General features: G+C 39.9%; 1 protein-coding gene across 11 annotated transcripts in view; it reads right to left on the bottom strand.

Annotated features, from left to right (window-relative positions):
- The window catches only part of LOC137277821 (potassium voltage-gated channel protein Shaw-like), a 138,201-nt gene that overhangs the window by 19,326 nt on the left and 98,768 nt on the right, over positions 1-20,107 (bottom strand). For 7 of the 11 annotated variants that reach the window (XR_010956631.1, XM_067809771.1, XM_067809768.1 and 4 more), the window contains exon 1: positions 10,965-11,574. Coding sequence is in view for 10 of the 11 variants with exons in the window: in XM_067809771.1 (XP_067665872.1) it covers positions 10,965-11,486 (522 nt within the window). In the remaining variant the exon portion in view is untranslated. Of the gene's footprint in view, positions 1-10,964; positions 11,974-20,107 lie in introns of those variants that run through there. The other 4 variants (XM_067809776.1, XM_067809775.1, XM_067809773.1 and 1 more) reach the window with 2 other exon arrangements.

Genomic DNA, 20,107 nt, shown 5'->3' with positions numbered 1-20,107 from the left:
GGTTGTCAATTGCCCACCGTCAGTTGTCTGTTGCAATGTTACAGCACCCATTTAAAGCAAGTAACAGGCAAGATTTTTCAACCATTTTAAAAATTCATTTATCGGGTCTATACTTCACAAAGGCAAACTCACATTTGCTGTTCATATTCACTAAGCTGATGTTATTTAAGAATACAGAAGCAACGTAAGGCAATAGGTAATAGGGCATATAATTGGCCAAGATGGGCAAAATAATTGTATTTTCGCGAACACCCGGTGTCACGACTGACTTTCAGTGAACCATGCATGTAGTTCTCAACGTCCTCCTGACATTAGCACACTACCCGGGGTTAGAATTGGTCTCAAGTAACTCATGCCTGTCGTAAAAACGACTTAAAGACCGGGTGGTCAGATTCGGTGACTTGGTTGTCACATGCCGTCATATCCCAGTTGCCTAGATAGATGCTCATGCTGTTAATCGCTGGATTGTCTGGTCCACACTTGGCTGTTTACAGACCACCTGTAGGAGTACTGCTTAGTGCGGCGTAAAACAACAGACCAAACCAACCAAATCTTTAGCACCATCTGAAGTCAGATAATCGCGACTGATTCTTCTCTGGAGTTACACATTCATAATATAGTGGAAGCTGTTTAATCCGGCACTCATTGGGACTGAAAAAATATTCCGTTTTAGACAAAGTGCCAGACTGTAGAGCGGATGAAAATGTACAAGCCACGGAGGGATAGATTTTATGTCAGTGTTGACAACCTGCTGGATTAGACAGATGCCGGTTACGACAGCTTCCACTGTATAATCATTTATAATCTCGTACGACGCACCACACAGGTATTGTATGCATAAATCATGGGGCGAATGAGTCTTCTTTAATCAGCTTCAAATATTTCAGTATGATCAAGACGAGGTCAAAAGAAATAGGCTTCCCAAATTGTCCCCCTTTTCAGAATCAAACCAGGACCTTGATGAGCGAAGAGTCTAACTCAACTATCTGCGTAGAAAGGAGATACAATGGTCTATTGAAGCAATAGTTGTGAACGTGCAACCATGTTGTTGTGATTAACAGCACGCTGACGTGTAATCGAGTTCGCTGGATAGTTCATGGACTTCCATTATCAGCTGACATATGATAGACTGTTGTGTAATACAATTATTGATTTACCTGTATTTTGAAAAAACAACATTTGTTGTTACGAATATAACATTTATTGTAACCGTTACCTTTGGGAGTAATTTCATCTTAGATACATGTGCCTGTAACACAATTTCATGGGAAAGAATTATCAATGAATTCAATATCCAAGATTTGATCCTATTTCATCTTTTCATTGACTATTGGAATATTATAAAATCGATGTTTGTTAGATTAACGTGCAAAAAGTCTCTGACATATGTAATTTTAACGGGAATTTATTACTCTATTTAATTGGAAAGGGATCCCAAGTAACATTGGAAAACCTCAGGAGATTCTTAACTTGCTTCATTTTCGGCTCTTTGACGGATGGACAGTCTGTGCGGAATAGAATATCATATGGTTCATGAGGCAGACTACGTGTTAGCATGTAAGTTTCAGTTAAAACGCTTTATGTGAAAAACGACGACTCCACTGTTACGATTCTTACGCGACTTTCATAAGTTATTTTAACATTTTATTGGTTTGGTCTAGGTTCCATGTATCATGACGATCCCTGTTCAAACAAACGGCAGTCCCATCCACAACCATGCTCAAAGAAGCAGCAAGGGCTTTAGTAGGAGATAAGTGGGAGAGTTTGGCTCTGCGTCACTATTACCAATATAACATGAAAGCAGAGAACACCAGTAATGGTCTCTCTCACTGTAACCTTATCGAACCCAGCCTTTCGTTATGACGAGCGAACGCTTCAACCACTAGGCTACCCCACCGCCCCGGATGGCAAGAAACTACATGCGAGTGAGCGAGTCGATGTTTAGTGACATGTAATAAATATCACAACTAGGGATACTGGATATAGACGTCACATAAATTGCACACATGTGGAATTGAACCTTCGGTACGAACGGTTTAACCTGGTCAATCCCACCGCACTTCTAGCACTGAACAAAGTGACACCGGTAGCAATTAAAGGTTGTTTGTACGTAAGACAGTCTACATATCATCACTATGCATCCACTTGTACACTGTTCTCAATGTAGATTGTCTTTCGTTAACAGGAACGCATTGTGCAGCCAAGTTAGAACGTTTACCATATACAGTGGAAGCTGTCTAAACCGGCACTCATCGGGACTGAAGAAATAATTCACTTTAGACAACATGCCGGATTGTAGAGCTGAAGATAAATGTACAAGCCACGGACGGGACTGAGATTTTACGCCGGTGATGAGAAATTGCCGGATTTGACAGATGCCGGTTCTGACAGCTTCCACTGTACGTCATATTATTGGTATGCCTTTAATGCATTTAGTATTTACACAATTCACAGTGAACCTGATGAATTCATCCACACGCCTTTCACTGTGTACATTATGTAAAGATCTCTATGGTGGTATTAGGTACGTAATGTAAGTCAGGGAGTAGTTTAGACGTTTATCTCTAAACAGCTGATAGTGTATTTATGCAATGTAAGTAGTTCTGTGTACTGTTTACATTTTTCCTTGTTCACCCATGATAATGCTGTTCACAGTGTAAGTTAAAGTTTCACCTGCATACTTTTCACGGAGTACAGTTCACAGTCATCGTTATGTTATTATCTGTTTGTTGTCCACATTTCGCATTAAGCATTTAGCTGTACACTGTCAACAGTTTTCGTAAGGTACTCATCTGTATGTTGTTCAGTTATGAATGCATCTTTAAAACGTTCGCATAATACGCTGTGCATTCATCTGCATAACGTTTATTTGTGTTATACATTCATCAGCATACTGACCATGGAGTTCATTATAAATCCTTAATATGTATATCGTTTACGCCAGATGTTACACATTCATCTGTATAATGTTTTGTATATCTGTTTTGCACTCAACTGTTTGCCGTTATTATACGTTCATTTGTGTATTGTTTACAGTGTTCGTTATGCAGTCGTCTGTATAACGTTTACCGTTGTTATACGTTCATCTGTATATTGTTTACAGTGTTCGTTATGCAGTCGTCTGTATAACGTTTACCGTTGTTATACGTTCTTCTGTATATTGTTTACAGTGTTCGTTATGCAGTCGTCTGTATAACGTTCACCGTTGTTATACGTTCATCTGTATATTGTTTACAGTGTTCGTTATGCAGTCGTCTGTATAACGTTTACCGTTGTTATACGTTCATCTGTATATTGTTTACAGTGTTCGTTATGCAGTCGTCTGTATAACGTTCACCGCTGTTATACGTTCATTTGTGTATTGTTTACAGTGTTCGTTATGCAGTCGTATGTATAACGTTCACCGTTGTTATACGTTCATCTGTATATTGTTTACAGTGTTCGTTATGCAGTCGTCTGTATAACGTTCACCGTTATTATACGTTCATTTGTGTATTGTTCACAGTGTTCGTTATGCAGTCGTATGTATAACGTTCACCGTTGTTATACGTTCATTTGTGTATTGCCCACATTCATTTTGAATCGCTCTCCGTATTGTTCACAATGTTTGTTAATCATTCATCAGTATATTTTCGCACTAAACTATATGCATGCGTCTGTGCATTGTTTACAGTGTTCTTTATGATTTCATCTGTATATTGTACTGTTTTAGTACGGTATTCTTCTGTAAAATGTCCAAACTGTACACTATGCAGTCATTCGTATATTTTTCACAATGTTTCTTATGCTTGTTACATTTGACGCTAAATAAACGTTACCAGTTCATGCTATCCATGGTGTACATCAGGCATTCATTTCTCTACTATTGTTATGCATACATGCTATACATACTATACCCGCTTACATTAAGCATTCACGTTTATGCATTCACAGAGCGTATAATGCATTTATGCGCATTAAGTTCATTGTGTACGTCCCTGTGTGTTACGGTCACAGCGAACGCAATGCATTCACTCTGATCAAAACGTGGGATTAATTGTCAAAACCTGTATTGCACCTTTCGACAGAACCGTTCCTAGTTATTTCTAAAGTGTATTAACCCAAAGTGATAAATTTAATTTATTCACTTCATCCACAGAACATTAATAAGCTCAGTACACAAAGTAGTTTCGATTTTACCGTATCCGTAACTGCCCACAGTTATGGACAATTCAGTTTCAGCAGAACTGACTGGTGAAAACGAACGACGGAACCCAGCTATGTCCATACTGACGGTAGTGTCGTGAGCATCAGCGTTGGACGTTCATATTGACAAGATTCAATTCTATAAGCAACCCTGTTCACATCACGACTGAGCTTGTGGGTCGATGGGAGGTCTGGAGATTCTCTCGCTCCGAGGCCCAGTTGCCAGATAACGTAGCTTCATTTCAAAAGGAGAAGCTCTTCGCACAAAATCAATACCTAGTTATAGCCAGTTTCAATAATTCTTTGATTTTTTTCCTCAGAACCAACGTTTCAAAGAGGTTGTGATTTTAGTTGACTGGCTTGGTTGTCAGTGCAGTTTTGAGTGAGTGATAGTCATTCTGTTGATGAAAGACCTCTGTTGCTTCTCTTTTGTTTCACCGGGATACGTAATGATGTAAAATTATGTTTTGGTTTCTTGAGAAAATTCAATCATAAAGGAATTAGACGTGTTCTTTGTTGCTGAATGACACAAAATTATCATGCCGCGTCGTGAAGGAATTGGGTTTTTTTCAACGTTTTATTAATCTCCTGGTCTCTTGGATTCATTCCTGGATGTTAGAGTGGATTTTATCATACCCCGTCAAGCATGAATCAATAACGTAGTTTTTCACCCTTACATTTTCAACTTGTCGATTGGCCCGCAGAGAGTACAGAGTGGTTTCCACATGAAAAAAGCACGCAAAAATGCAGCTGATTAAGTTGATTAAAAGTTTAGCTGTAAAACAACTACATCTATTTAGCGCAAGTGATACACGCAAATTAAAAAAAAACATTCTTGGAAATTGTTGCAACACGAGATACATAGCAATATTAATAATAAAAATGTGGATACTTATAGTGCGCAATAGTCCATATATCAAGTATGCTCAATGAGCTACACATCATTACCCTTACGGCATTGTACCTTGAAGGCTGCTACTAAGGGCTAAGCGCAACCGTATTGGTCCGTGCGTCCGCATTTTCAGGCACCCATTTTAAACAGATGGGTGAACTGAGTGCAATGAGGACAAAGTGCCTTGGCCAGGGACACAACTAAGTATGAAACACAGTTAAGAAATTTTAGTGTCTCCAACGGGATTCGAACCCAGCCTTTGGTGTGAGAGGCCAGCGTGCTAACCACTACACAATTGTGCTCCACTGAAAATTAAAGGAGACCGTCCCCGCGGCCTTTAGCGTGAAGTGACATCGGTCAGTGACATACATTCGGACATTGAAATATGCTCTGAACCGCCATATTGTAAACGGAAGATACTAGTACATATCAATTTTCAAACCACGTCCCGCACGATTGCCACGTTGGCAAGTCAACTTTGTAAAGTTCCCTCACCTGAACCTTACGCTTTCGCGAACATCCGGTGTTTTTCCCGATATTCATCGATTAAGTCACTTGCTTTACCGCTGTTTTGTCATTTATATATAATAGGTTTCGTCGGAAAATATGCACTGTTTATTCTCTGGCGTTGCTGTTATATATTCATTGATCCATGTCGAGTGAGTGAGTGGTGTTTTCGCCGACGGGATGTCACAGAAATTATTGGTTGATGATGTGAACAAAGAGTCTCTTACAAGGTATGACGCACACAATCAACCAATCATACACAAAACCCATACTAAAGCATGAATGCACATCCGGTCATTTCTCCCTTTGTATATGTTTTGACATTGCTATTGTCGTTGATATCACATTTGAAGACCGCCGTATCGTGATGTCTTTCTGAATTCTGCATTTATTTAGGTAATCCTCAGTTAGTTGGAGAGGAACGCTGTGATCTGTCACATCGGTATTTGCGAAACAAATTATGACTTTAATTGTCATTTAGACGACAGTATATCTCAGTGGCCGCGAAACAATGAATTTGTTCCGTTAAAAGAAAAACGCAAACATACACAATCTAAACAAACGGCAGCTGACAATTGTATTGCGTTCCAGAAGACAGTATATCTCAGTGGCCGCGAAACAATGTATTTGTTCTGTTAAAAGAAAAACGCAAACATACACGATCCAAACAAACAGCAGCTGACAACTGTATTGCGTTCTAGAAGACCTCAAAGATGTTAGCCGCTTTACTCATGATTATGAGAGGTGGTGTTTTCAACAACCTAACACTGATGCATTAAAACTGTCAAGAGATACAACCATCCTGCTGTCTTTCACGAATTCCTAGTTATTCGCGTCCTTTACCAGTCGTAAAATATGGAAATAGACTTTAGCTGAAACAATTCCATTAGGATCTAGTACTATCCATCAAGTGGGATGATTGATTTTTTAAATCATTTGATCCGTGTGTGAAGACTCTGCCTAACCCGTCAAGAAACCGAGCAAGCAAAGGACAAAATTCAGAAACAGACCATATCCATTTGGCATATCGATCCGAACACACTGCCGCATTCCCCATCACTTTGATGAAGATGCGCGTTGGGGACTGAGAACGTTGACGACCACGTCCATCCACGTCATCGTTCACTAAGCAACACGGTGCCTACGTCATTGAATCTGCTCATGACATCATTGCGAGGAATAAATCGTCATAATGCCTAGATGATGCAGCCAAACAGACGTGATGGTGGCCAGCTTCTTCTCTGGCTTGCAGGCTGCGTTCCCGCCTTCTCCGTTTTCCGCCATGGAGATCAATAACCTTCTAGTTGCAGACCTGGCCTGATGTCGTTGTTGCTGCCTCTCAAATGGAGTAACCTTGTTTCCTAAACGTCCCCATATCCTTCCGCGGCCCCCAAACTAGGCACTGATCCCTGAGCTCTTGCCTTGTAGTGCACGTTAATGTTTTCCAATATTTACGGTAATGACATTTAACCTCATCTTGGAATAATATCCAACAACAACTGAAGTATTTGCTAAATCGTCTTTGTTGATTTCACAGTGAAGCCTGTATTACACTTCATCTTGTAATTGTATAGCTTGAAGTGGGTGCAAGTGACAACTGACGATAAACATGAGTACATAGATTCTGGTGGTAGAAGCATGTTTGGTTACATCATATCAATCAGTAGTCAACAAACAAATATATACTTAATGACCATCCTCTAAAAATTGAAAACATCTTAAAATTACGTTGTGAAAAACATTATCTACAGAGATGTATCAGAGGAATTGAGAATTAATCAGCATCTATTGATGTTATCATTACCAGTTAAATATGACACCACGAACAACAGCAGCGCAGCACAACACACAACATAAAGATTCACAACACTCGCATGTTGACGATGTAAAGGAAATCAACAGTTGTATTCGGGGTGTGTTTTGAAAGCTGAGAGATCTTTTCTCTTAATCCGAACACGTGTGGATCATTCGTGTTATGAGCATGTTCTTGGCGTGTTAGTGGTATGGGTGATAGTGACTGTATGCTATGTGAAACAGGGACATTTAATAATGGCATTGCATAACAAAACGAAAACGTGTAGGTGCCTGCATACGTGTGGACAATGCTCAAGGTGGCTTACAATAATGCAATAATGTCCTTGCACAGTGAAAGCATACACCCCAAGCTGCGTAAGCAGAACTACTTCGACGAGGCGGATGCAGATGCAGTGATTTGTTTGTATTCATACACGGTTTAAGAATCATTCCGATCTCATATATCTCATACATATCTTCTAAAGGCGCGTAATGCATTGCACACATTATTAATATGAACTAGAACATATCAGTACTCTTGTAACAATTTCCATATTTTAAGTGGTAGTGTTTTACGTAAAAGTGTTTAGGCACACAAAACCTGATTTGCGACTATATTAGTTGTTGTAAAGGACACACGACTTATTAGTTCGCCGAGGCCTGTGTTATCGACATACCTATAATATCAGACACGTTCTGGTTCCGAACACCCAAAGTTACAGCTGATTAAGCAGTTGAATGCCTTATGGTTAAGCCAGATTGAATTCCAAACTTTGCTACGGCGGGTTTTATTGTAGAGTAAGTAATGATTCGACATGATTTCATTGTGAATATTTAATGATTGGACAAATAAATATTGTAACCCCACTAGTTCGAAAAGGTCAAATGTTGGAACGCAAACCGAAAGAACAATTACGAAGTCTGAACACTAACCGACTGCACAAGAGTACGTGCTGGAGACCCTCAGATTCATTAATTACACAACGAGAAACCCATTTGAGAAAACCACAAGATCCAATGTTGTACACCAAGAAATTCAACAAACCAATTACTGTACACCAATTTGACAAAGGTCTTTGCTTAACGCTGAGGTCCAAGGAAAATAGCTGCTGAATTGATGTAAGATGAGATTCGACAAGATTAGATGCTGAACACAAAGCGATTCAACCAGATGATTCGACAGAGGTCTTTGCTGAGCAGTCAGAGATCTAAAGAAATTAATTGTTGAACTGATGTAAACTCAAGGCTGGATAAGATTATTTGCTGACCAAGGCCTACTACTGGAATGTCACAACAGTGTTTTTAACATTACAAGGCAACATCTTACTCGTTTCAAGTTTCTAGAAAGTTGTCGTTTCAATAAACTTTGCAAACTGAGTTTTAGTATGGAATAAATGTTTTGTGTCTTCACTGTGTACTTTTAGGAAGGAAGGTTTTCACTGGGCAGAGCCAGATTTTGTTATCGTACTTCCGAAAAATAATAAATAACTCAAGTAGACATAAGTGACTGATGCAGTTTGTAACATGTTAACCAAATAAATCTTGGATGAATGTACTGACGTTGTATCTTCATCCCACCAATTCACCTCATCAAAGGACACAAGGTGAACAACGATTTGCACGCCTAGTCCATATACACAGCGTCTAGGTGTAAACTATAACGAGGTATTGATGGCATTACACTCGCAAACTGAAAACTAAATACACGATTTGAACGCACACTGATAATACAGTGACATAAATAAGTACCTCTGTGTAGTTTCCATTCAACCCGCAGAAGACCCTACTGAGGAATGATTTAATAATTTCCCTTTAATAGCTCCCATCAGACAGTCTCAACGTTCAAACTCCCGGCACAGTTCACGCCATGCTTACAAATACCTACCTAACCGGAAAGATAAGCTGTGCTAGCGTGACAAAAAAAATTACAATATTTTTATGTAGGTTCATGTGGTAATTTCAGTAATAAACTTTGAAAATCTAGGATCAACATTGGTACTGCCTCAGTAATAAAGAGATATCTTTGTATAAATATCCCGCCTTCCCGATTAACACGCCATGACCGATATCACAGAACACTCCTGCCTACACAGCTATTAAGATGTACATGTGGTATCCTAATGCATGCAGATGATATCTGATGTCTCTTTAATTTAGCAGACATAATTTCAACTTGAAACTGAAATCACCATATCTATCCTTCAAAATCTTCTGACTTGACGATTTAAATTACAAAATCTGTTGACGTAATGACGACGTCAATGCATTGTTCGGTGACGTGCTCTTTAAAAGATGCTAAACTAGTACTCCCCAGAGTTTAAACACCTCTGTAATCCACTGTTTTAAATTATCAAGGCTTATAGGCTTACTATCATGTAATTGTAGATGAGCATATCTGATATTTCAGTAACACACATATCAGATGAAGCATACTTATCCTTGGCTTTCGTACAAGACCACAGTCATTCATAACCACAGTTTGGAATTGGTTTAAAACACCCCTACACAATGACAAGCAACGTATCACTTATGAAATACATAAACACTAACTTGACCGAAGTGCCTTATCAATCCACACCAACATACTCTTCAGAATAATCTCAATACCAATAGACCTAAATCAAGTTCTAGTTAAACAATGGTTCATACTCAACTTAACCTGAAGACAAAAAGAAACGTACCCAGTGGCTGTAAACATATACCCTTTAACCAAATGTTAAAAATTCCAATACACAGGTGAAGTGTTCATGCAGTGGCTGTTAATATGGCATAGCGCATAGCTGTTAATATTAATGGAAATTGCCACCTTTAGAATACCTCCGTTTGTCATCATCGATGGGACCGCCATTCATTTTCCATTAGGAAGCAAGCATCTTCGGCTACTCGGATAACATTTGATATTGCCGTGGCTAACACGCTGGGGTGTACCGGAGCGAGAAAAAGTGTGAGTTTGTTGTATATATATTGCTACATTGTGTAACTGAGTTCTAGCAGTCTAAGTTAAGAGAACAAAGAGATAGAGTCGATCACGATATAGATGTCCTCCCTTTAGCTTGACCTCCGCCGATAGATGGCTCTACGATCACAGTGAACAATAGGACAAACAACAGATCGAGCTGGACCTCTGTTGAAGGACTTCTTTCGTCCTCCGCGCAGAGAGTACAAATTTGTTATTTCTTTGTTTTTGAAAAATAAATATATGAAATCACATTACATAATATCGATGGATGTCGAAAGACCTACTTACGAATTACAAACTGGACTATATTTTAGGTATTGGGAAAAATAACTGATCGAGTAGCCGTTTTGTTGAAAAGAAACGCTCCAAAATTGGGATATGAAAAGGATTAGGGTTTTTTTTATTTAAAAAACGCGACTACTCAAACAGTTACTAGATGTCTGAAATATTTTTTTCTAATTGTACGTAATTGTAGAATTGCATTAGAATGATTTGAAAGTAACCCTCTCTTTTGTCTTCCCATGGTTCAGTGTATTGAGGCCTAGCCAAGGGGAGGTTGTCAATGTTGACATGACTAACACAACAAGGACTCTACACACTGAAAGGTGGCAATTTAAGTCAAAACACCTGGTGACTTGCCTTTGCGGCTGTAGACGAGTACGGTTCATCGAACAATGCCCAGATTTTTGGTTTAATCCGCTGCCAGCAGTTCAGCTCGCCCTGTTTGTACTCTTCCTCAAGTCCAAACCTCTTCATGATGTCCTCTTCTGTTGGTTTGTCTGTGTCCAGATCCAACCGATCTAAGATGGCGAGCACATCTTGTGTGTCCCTGTGCTGTGTGTACGTCATCCAGCAACAGGGTTCCACCTGGTTGGCATCGAGGGACCAAAACTCCAACTCCTCTTCAAACAACGGACCGCACACATCGGTCGGGTAATGGAGTTTGCCACTACGGTAGTAGTTGAGGATTTGAGCAAAGACCCCGGGATGGCGATCAAAAAAGTACTCATTGAGTACCGGATCATAGTTGGCCAAGGCCTCCGTCAAACGGGACAATCGAGTGGCCGGGATTTTCTTCAAGGTGGCTTTATACGTTTCATGACGTATGCCTCCTACATTGAGGATAACCCTGTTATCTGCATCAGTCATTGTGTTCCCTCGTCAATACACAGAGGGTCAACCGAATGCCCCCCCTTGTTGGTACACAAAGCAATATAAATGGTTGTTGTTGTATCCTCCTGCAATAGATCCTCTGTATGAATCACACAAACAGTCGGAACGAAGGAGAACTAAACCTTGATCCACAGTGAACACACCATCCGAGTCTGCGAATCACTACTATCCAGAACGAGACTCTACTAATATTTCTCTACCTCCGGAAGTGGAGAGCTTCTATCCACCTCTCCTTCCGGTGTAATGTCGCCTAGGAAACTACTACCACGTAAGGTCGCTCTGTGATGACATTAACCCTACGAGTGTGATGACAGTCAGTGTCCGGCTAGGTGGATTAACCCCTTATGTAACATGTGCATCCGCCGCTCTACCGCCACTGCTTTTATGCCTCATGGTGCGCGACGGCCTTCACCTTCTGATCAGCTGGTAGCGACGTTGAGGCATTCTCTCATAAGCTGGGGACCTGCAACATACATTGTACATGTATTCACGTGTTAACAGTTTATTTATTCTATATTAATTACATGTAATCAGGATTTATCAAGAAATTTCTGACCAAGTGTCAAGATCTCTTTAAAGGTATACCAACAGACACAACATACTATACTACATGTACATATATATACAAAATGGAGGCAGATATGCCAACACACCTTCGATAGGACGTCAGTGCGGAACTACAGTTGAAATTTTTATGAATGGACCAAGACTTACCAGAAATGGTCTAATAACAATTAGTTATTTTTGTAGACGCGACAGAAAAAGCTATCATGTCGATCTGATACTGTATATCATTATAGTACTGTAAAACTGCTAACCATTGTGTTCATACAAACACATATGAAACACCTGTTCGGTATCACAAGATTTTTGTACAGTGTATCGATTTCCCCGCACACCACAACTAGTATTCGTATTCGTTTAAGCTGCATACAACACTGTTTGGGATTAAAACACATTGACCTAAACATACATGTACATGCATCTATGGCAGTTTATACCTGTGTAGCGTTTATCGGAGGGACAAACACTCCGACCACACCCATTGCAATTACCGTTTTGTCAATAAGGAAGAGCATAAGGTAGTATCCTTAATATTGACAGGCAACAGTACATTATCAGGCATAGAGGGCTTGCGAGAAATGTGCAAGGTGTCATCATAATGAGCTGAACAAGACGAAACTTTGGACAGTATTTCAGCCAAGTCACTGACGCACTCAGTTTATATGAAACTGCGACGTAGAATGTGGAAATCTGCCGTTGTTGGAATATATGGCCGTGTATATATCAGAGCAAGTTTCAACCATACAATCCGGTGACAGTCATATGCCTGTTGGGTGCCTTGCATTCCATAATGCAGCTGATATAAGTCAAGAAGAAACCATTTTCTTTGTCCAGTCATATTCTCTGTGTTGTACCACACAATGCTATATCTGATAGAATGTAATGGATAATTGTGTCATTAAACTATATTTGTCGCATACAATTTTGAACGCTCCATTAGTTTCATCAAACCACTGCACAATTCCCTTTAATAATCCTTTGTCTTTGTTATTAAACCATGCTCCTCAAACTTTTGGCTTTTCAATTACTTTGCATAGTCAATGATGTTTATCATCCTCTTCAACTCACTGTATATTTTAAGTCAACAAAACAGAATGTTTCATGGATAATTGGTGTGTCTGTACATCAATACATAGCAATGTGCGCCCTCATTGTGGACGTGAACATTGAGAACGTATATCAGAGTACTTTCTGTTAACAGAATCTGGCCTGTGTGCTCGTGAACCGGTGAATGTAATGAATACGTGTGTTCTTTGTAAGAATGGGTTCGGATGACATCACGCCCTAATGCTCACTTAACTGCAAGTACAATTCTTTAGAAATATGAGACAACTCCCTATAAAACGTATTGAAACTATGACACTTATTACTTCATCATAAAACCTGGAAAGTTTTTCGAGAAACGACACAAAATCCAACAAGGTTGCACGTGCAAACCAAATTTCTGTAGTGTGCACATGACAACATTTGCACATAATTATGAATTCAGTCATGTGTGGTGAATACAATATCTAACCAATATAGGGCAATCCTAACCACGAACCACTGGAGTGACCACTGCTGAAATACATAAAGTAAACCGATACCACAAATTAGAAATGGCTGAAAATATTTTTGAGATCGAAAATAGAACGGCTGTCCGCTCTGTTCTGTTCTGAAATAGGTCGGACTTAAAAGTGTATTACAGTACGGTGACTGTCAACTAGGAAGCGGCAGGTCCGGTTCCTGGTGTCAGATCTGCAAGACAATAATGCCAAGTCGGTTAGCATTGTTTAACCAGCACTGGAAAATCGATAACTTCTCACAGCAGATGGTAGAGAAAATCCAAGATGGCGACCATGGATGGCAAACAGAGTACGGAAGCATCTCTGCGTTGAGCTGAGTCGAGTAAATCAATGCAAAACATGAAAAGCAACACTTTGTGGATCGTTGCCAGTATCCCATAAACTACGCGTATCGCACAGCGAGAGTGGTGGCACATTATACAATTAAAACAATCGATTTCTCACAAACCTGATTTGACATGAAGCGGTGAACACGTTGTGGAATAGATTTCATGTTTATCTCCCGTCAGATGGAGAATTATAAGATGTTCTTAGTTCAAGACGGAATACAATTGATGTTGACTCTGATGACAAATGCAGTATGATACAAAACAACCAATACCATGGACGTTAACAATAATATAGTCGCAAAGATACAATTGGGAGACTTTCTAAGATCTTTTGCCTTTTCCAGTACTATATCTTCGTTCAAATCATATTGAAAGTGGGGTCTTCACTCAAAGCATAAACCATTGGTCCTCACAGGGCATTGAGTAAAATGACTATGCTTGTGTCCTTATTACAACGGTCATAACAAGAGGCTATTTCTGGCCACAGTTCACCGAATGACCATCGGTCACTAATTACAACTAGAATTAATACTCCAGCGTATAAAATGATGACAAGGTGAATTATCCCAGGCATGGATACCGTTGAAGTGGACAGTGGTTATTATCGGTGGTCAAAGGAAGTAAATCATGTCTTCCAGACCTTTGTCAGTGGGGCTTGATGAAGTTTTGGGGATCTTCATCTACAGCCATTGTTCTGATTGTTTGCATGAGACCTCCAGTATTCGAATAGTTCAGGTAAGGCTAGTTTTCCTGTACCATGCGTTGCTTCCAAACCCCTTCTGCGTTTCTTTCATATACGTTGGACTGTATATACTTTGACTGTATATACCGTGGAGTAACAAATTTCTTGCAGCAGACAGTCGGATCCACCCTGTTGCTGTAGTCATCAACACTGTTGCTTTCATACGTCTCACCCTTGCATTCATATACCTCAGTGATTCTTTCATACACTAAGGCGATGCTTTCATAAACCAACCTGCCTTCAAACATCAAAACACTGCTTTCATACCTAGCACCGATTTATTCATATATTACGACGACTTTCATACATCTCGCTGCTTCTAAACTGCAGGTTTATTCTTCATACACTGGGGTGATGCGTTCATCATCCATATGGCAGCTTTCGTGCCTCTCACGGGTGCATTCATGCAATCTATAGCTACTTACATTCGCCCACTGTCTGTGTTTCTACACCATTCACGGCTCCTCAGTTCCACTCCTACTTTCATACAACACAGTGGTGCTTCCATATACAACAAAGTGGTGCTTTCATACCCTGCACCTTTGGAGTCACACAAACAAACTGTCACTTCCGCAGCCTTCCGCATCACACCATCTCCGTCAGTGCGTTGATCACAGAACATAGATCCGACTATCACTTCGTCACACGTTTGAAATCAAAACAAAAAATTCCGTCGGCTCTGGGATAGAGGAGTGGTCAAGTACACATGAAATGCCATACTGGTAATCAGGAAACCTAACCCTACCACACCACTACAAGGTGGATACAAAGGGCGTTCAACCCGAACTCCCTCGCAGCAGCCATTACAAACAGGAATCTTTTTCTCAAATAGTTAGACTGTTTAAACAAATCAACACATTATACAACATGGTCCTCCATAACGGATGGCTTTTCGACATGTTCCAACACGTCGTCTCTTATTCTAAGTCTGATTCCAAACATATGCAGCCCACGATGTCTCCTAATTGCTGAAGTGGTAGATTTTTATCTCGCATCTAGGTTCAGACGGAAGGTGCAAATTATCCTAACACGCAGTAAAGAACAAGCGTATGTTGTTTATTCGATATGACACAGAAGTCATACAAACCATTAGCATAATTTGAAGGCTCGGGGAACGTGCAAGTGAATTTATGCTTCGAAGAAAATTACTACAGCGAGTGCTTGACGTGTGTAAATACAAGAACTGTCTTCGAGAGTGAGATGTGCTGCGGAGTTAATGATGAGGGAGTAGGGAAGGAGAAGTGTATTAGCATTCAGCGATCTGGCCGATAGGATGGAGGTCACTGGTGTACTGTAGATCGAGGAAGATGCACCTGGTTGTTGTGCTATGGTTACAAGGTTTTATATACTGAAGACGTTCGCCCACAGCTCAACTGTATATCTGTATTATACAATATATATATATATAGTGTTCCTTAGCGCTTACCGACTTCATATTCTTCTGCTGTAAGAAAACACATATGACGATTCAACACTATATCTCCTTCAGAAGTATTTTGGCTTGAACAAATGGAAAATGGATTGTCCGTCCAGACTTCTGCAGTTCTTGGTCGGTTTTATCTGGATAAATAATCGGCTTTCATCAAAATAATATTGTAAGCATTTTGGATTTTTATTGAACCTGAAAAATATTCTCCAAAGAACATTTGTTATCTATATATAACTAAACTACTGTGAATTCGAATCTATATTACTGTGAATTTGAATCTAAATTACTGTGAATTTGAATCTAAATGAAGTTTGTGATATTCTTCTTTCTGTAGATACAACGAAAGACAGATCAAGATGATATTAACTCCGAACGAACAGCAAAAAGTTTAGCTCTTACATATTCTTACCAAGCCATTTAAGTTATCTCTAAAAATATATGTTTTCGAATTCATTAAAAGGGTGATGTACATGAATGCTCAAAGTATAGACCTGTAGCACTTAAGAGTTGCCTAGCCAATCGTTTTGAAAAGTGTATTTTTAGACATGTGTTCATTTTTTGCATGAAAATGCCGGATGACTCAACATCATATAAACTCACATACCTATATAACTTTATTACTTGTGCATTAGACGAAGGCAAAGAAGGGTTCTTTTTGCGATGTAAAAGCAAATCTTTTGATAGGGTATGGAATGAAAGTATCATCCGTAAAGTAAGGCTTTTGGTATCCAGGGTGATCTTCCAAAATGATTCAAAAGCTACTTAGGAAACAGAGTTCAAAATGTTGTTATTAATGGTTATAGGTCAAAGTCAAAATATGTACATGCTGGGGTCCCCACCGCCCCGATTGCGTTATGGAAAGGTTTTGCAACAGCTGTGAGGTCTGAACCGGTTACGGTGCCAATAACTTGGTGTCTACACGAGCTAACTAATCACAAAAGCATCAAAGGCCCCTTTACTAAGAAACGGGAGTACCACCATTTAGATCGTACATGAATATATACAAGATATACAAGGCATTGTCCTCCATTGTCAATTATGGGTTATACATATTCAAATAATATCAGAGCCATTGCCTCTCGAAGAATGTGGTGGCTTCGTAATGGAGACCAACATGGCACGGCAGCACCCACGCTGCATCAAATATAGAACTGTTATCCTACCATACTAAGCTTCATGTGTTACTGTGGCAAGCCACATTAGTAATACATCTGACTGCGGCATAAACATGTCGGGCTTAGCAATATGTCAACACTAAACAGGCTACGAACAATCGTTGTCGGTCGGGAGGACTTCTGTCAATAAGTGTGTGAGGTTTCGACCAAATCGCGTCTAGGCCGAGACGACAACGAGACTTGGTAGATCAATCGGATTTGATTCGCCGGAGCTAGATTGTGGTTAGATTATTCATGTATGCGGAACATAACGTATGCATTCACAGTTTTTGCTGGACCTCAGGTCAATCATACTTTAAACTCAGTAAACGCTGATGTTTTAAGGTCGACGTTAACAAAGGAACATGGATGTTTCATTGAGTGGGGATGTGGGTGGGATAGTGGGAAAGCTGTGGTTAGGAATGGACTTTCCGTTGAGGGGTATTTCAAAAGAAGCATACTTCTTCACAACGGCGATGACTGAAAGAACAGGCACCATGCAAACGTGTTGTACATGCTGTCAGTTCGGATGAAAGTAGTCTCATTAATGTAACATGCTGAATATATAACGGAACATGCCGTGCTACTGAGAACCACAAGAGAAAATATTGCATCACTCTCTTTAGGTCATCAATTACCTATCTAGTTTCCAAATTTCTAATCGAGTTGTCATTAAATGTGGACGTAAAACCATTTGTAATTGGTATGTCGTCACTAAGGACGTAAGCAGGCACGTGACGCAATTTGACTTGCCGATCACCTAGGAAACAGCAGTATCATGCAAATAGGTTTTCTCGTTGTTGTATCATATTCAGTGATGAGTAGATTAACGATAAACGCCATCGGTCGTTCCCAGTAATGAGTTTGTTGGCATGATCGAGTTGGATGTTGTAGGAATAATTAGGTGTTCATCATCTCATTATTTCCAAAAGATAGGTTGCAAGGAGAAATGCAGATATTCGGTGACAAACGTCTAGGTGAATAGATGGCACGGATGTCACTTTACTTACAAAAACAGTGATATGGCTTTGCTCACAATGGCAAGGTTTAGGCTTATTTTACAGTTGCAAAGATTTCACTAGGCTAAATAACGAGGATCTAACGTCAGTCACAATGGAAGGTCTAAAGGTGGCTTGCAATGACAAGGATTACACCTTATACATAAACTTACAACGGCAAGGCTTACACATAGCTGACGATATCACTTGGCTTACAATAGTAGTGATTCTTTTTGGCTTACACTGACAAGGATTTCACCTTGCTAACGAATAAAAATACATGTATGCTTCCCTTTTCTTTCTAGAACGATTCGTACTGATATGTGATGGTAATTGTCAGCTCTAGAAATAATGCTCCCAATCCAAATGTGATACTGGTACTGTCAGTTATACACCTATGTGATGACAATGGTCCGTGCACAAAATAATGCCCGTATGTCATGACAACGGTCGTTATCCCCAATAATGCCCTCTGTGACGACAATGGTCTGTGCACCCATTAATGCCCCTATGTCATGACAACAGTCGTTACCCACAATAATGACCCCTGTGAAGACAACGGTACGTACCCACAATAATGCCCCTATTTCATGACAACGGTCGTTATTCTCAATAATGCCCTCTGTACGCTCAGATCATACAATCATTGATTCATTCACTTTTTTAAACAAACCCCTACAAACAACTATAACAACCCACTAAAACACACGTCTACAACCAAAGCCGATATAGCAACATGTTGAAGTACTGTTGGTGTAATGAACGTGGAGGTCAATGCGCTATGGACACCAGCTGTTACTCTACCGATTACATTTCAGCATCTTTTCATACTCATTTTCCAATGTATGACTGGGCTTCGACATTTTATCACCTTCACTTTGATATACGATAGGAGAGGATCGACATGAATTGTCCGAACTGCAATCAATTCAGCGTTAAGGCATGCCACATTCACAGTGAATTTGAAGCTGTGACAACCGTACTATAATGACCAGAGCGTGACATGTTGATTCTGCATTCACGCCAAGTAGCAATGAATATTTCAAGCTAACAAAACAGAAAATGTGATGTCGGCAGTTGATTAGTTTAATGCTTATAACCGATTTGATACGACAGTATGATTTACAAGGCACAATTGTGCTGTACACAAGACCAGTATGGTGACAACATTTGGATGGCACGTAGAAAGGTATTATGTGGGAAAGGCATTGCTACATATGCAAGGACTGCAATAAGAAAGTATGATGTGAAGGGGATGATGACACATGAAATATCCACAAGATTGTTGTGGAGGGCATCACTACATATACCACGTCCAAAAGAGGTTATGTTGTGAAGGGCATTATCACAGATACCACGTTCAAATGAGGCTAAGTTGTGAAGGGCTATATCACATATACCACGTCCAAAAGAGGTAATGTTGTGAAGGGCTTTATCTCATATACCACGTCCAAAAGAGGTTATGTTGTGAAGGGCATTATTACAGATACCACGTTCAAATGAGGTTATGTTGTGAAGGGCATTATCACATATACCACGTCCAAATGAGGTAATGCTGTGAAGGGCATTATCACAGATACCACGTCCAAAAGAAGTTATGTTGTGAAGGGCATCACTACATATACCACGTCCACAAGAGATTATGTCGTGAAGGGCATTATCACATGTACCATGTCCACAAGAGGTTATGTTGTAAAGGGCATTATCATATATACCGCGTACATTAAATGTTATGTTGTGAAGGACATTACCACATATGCCACTTCCAAAGGAGGTTATGTTGTGAATGGCATCATTGCATACACCACGTCCACAA

Source organism: Haliotis asinina, chromosome 3 (genome assembly GCF_037392515.1).
Source record: "Haliotis asinina isolate JCU_RB_2024 chromosome 3, JCU_Hal_asi_v2, whole genome shotgun sequence".
NCBI lineage: Eukaryota > Metazoa > Mollusca > Gastropoda > Lepetellida > Haliotidae > Haliotis > Haliotis asinina.
This window is presented reverse-complemented; position numbering and strand designations above follow the sequence as displayed.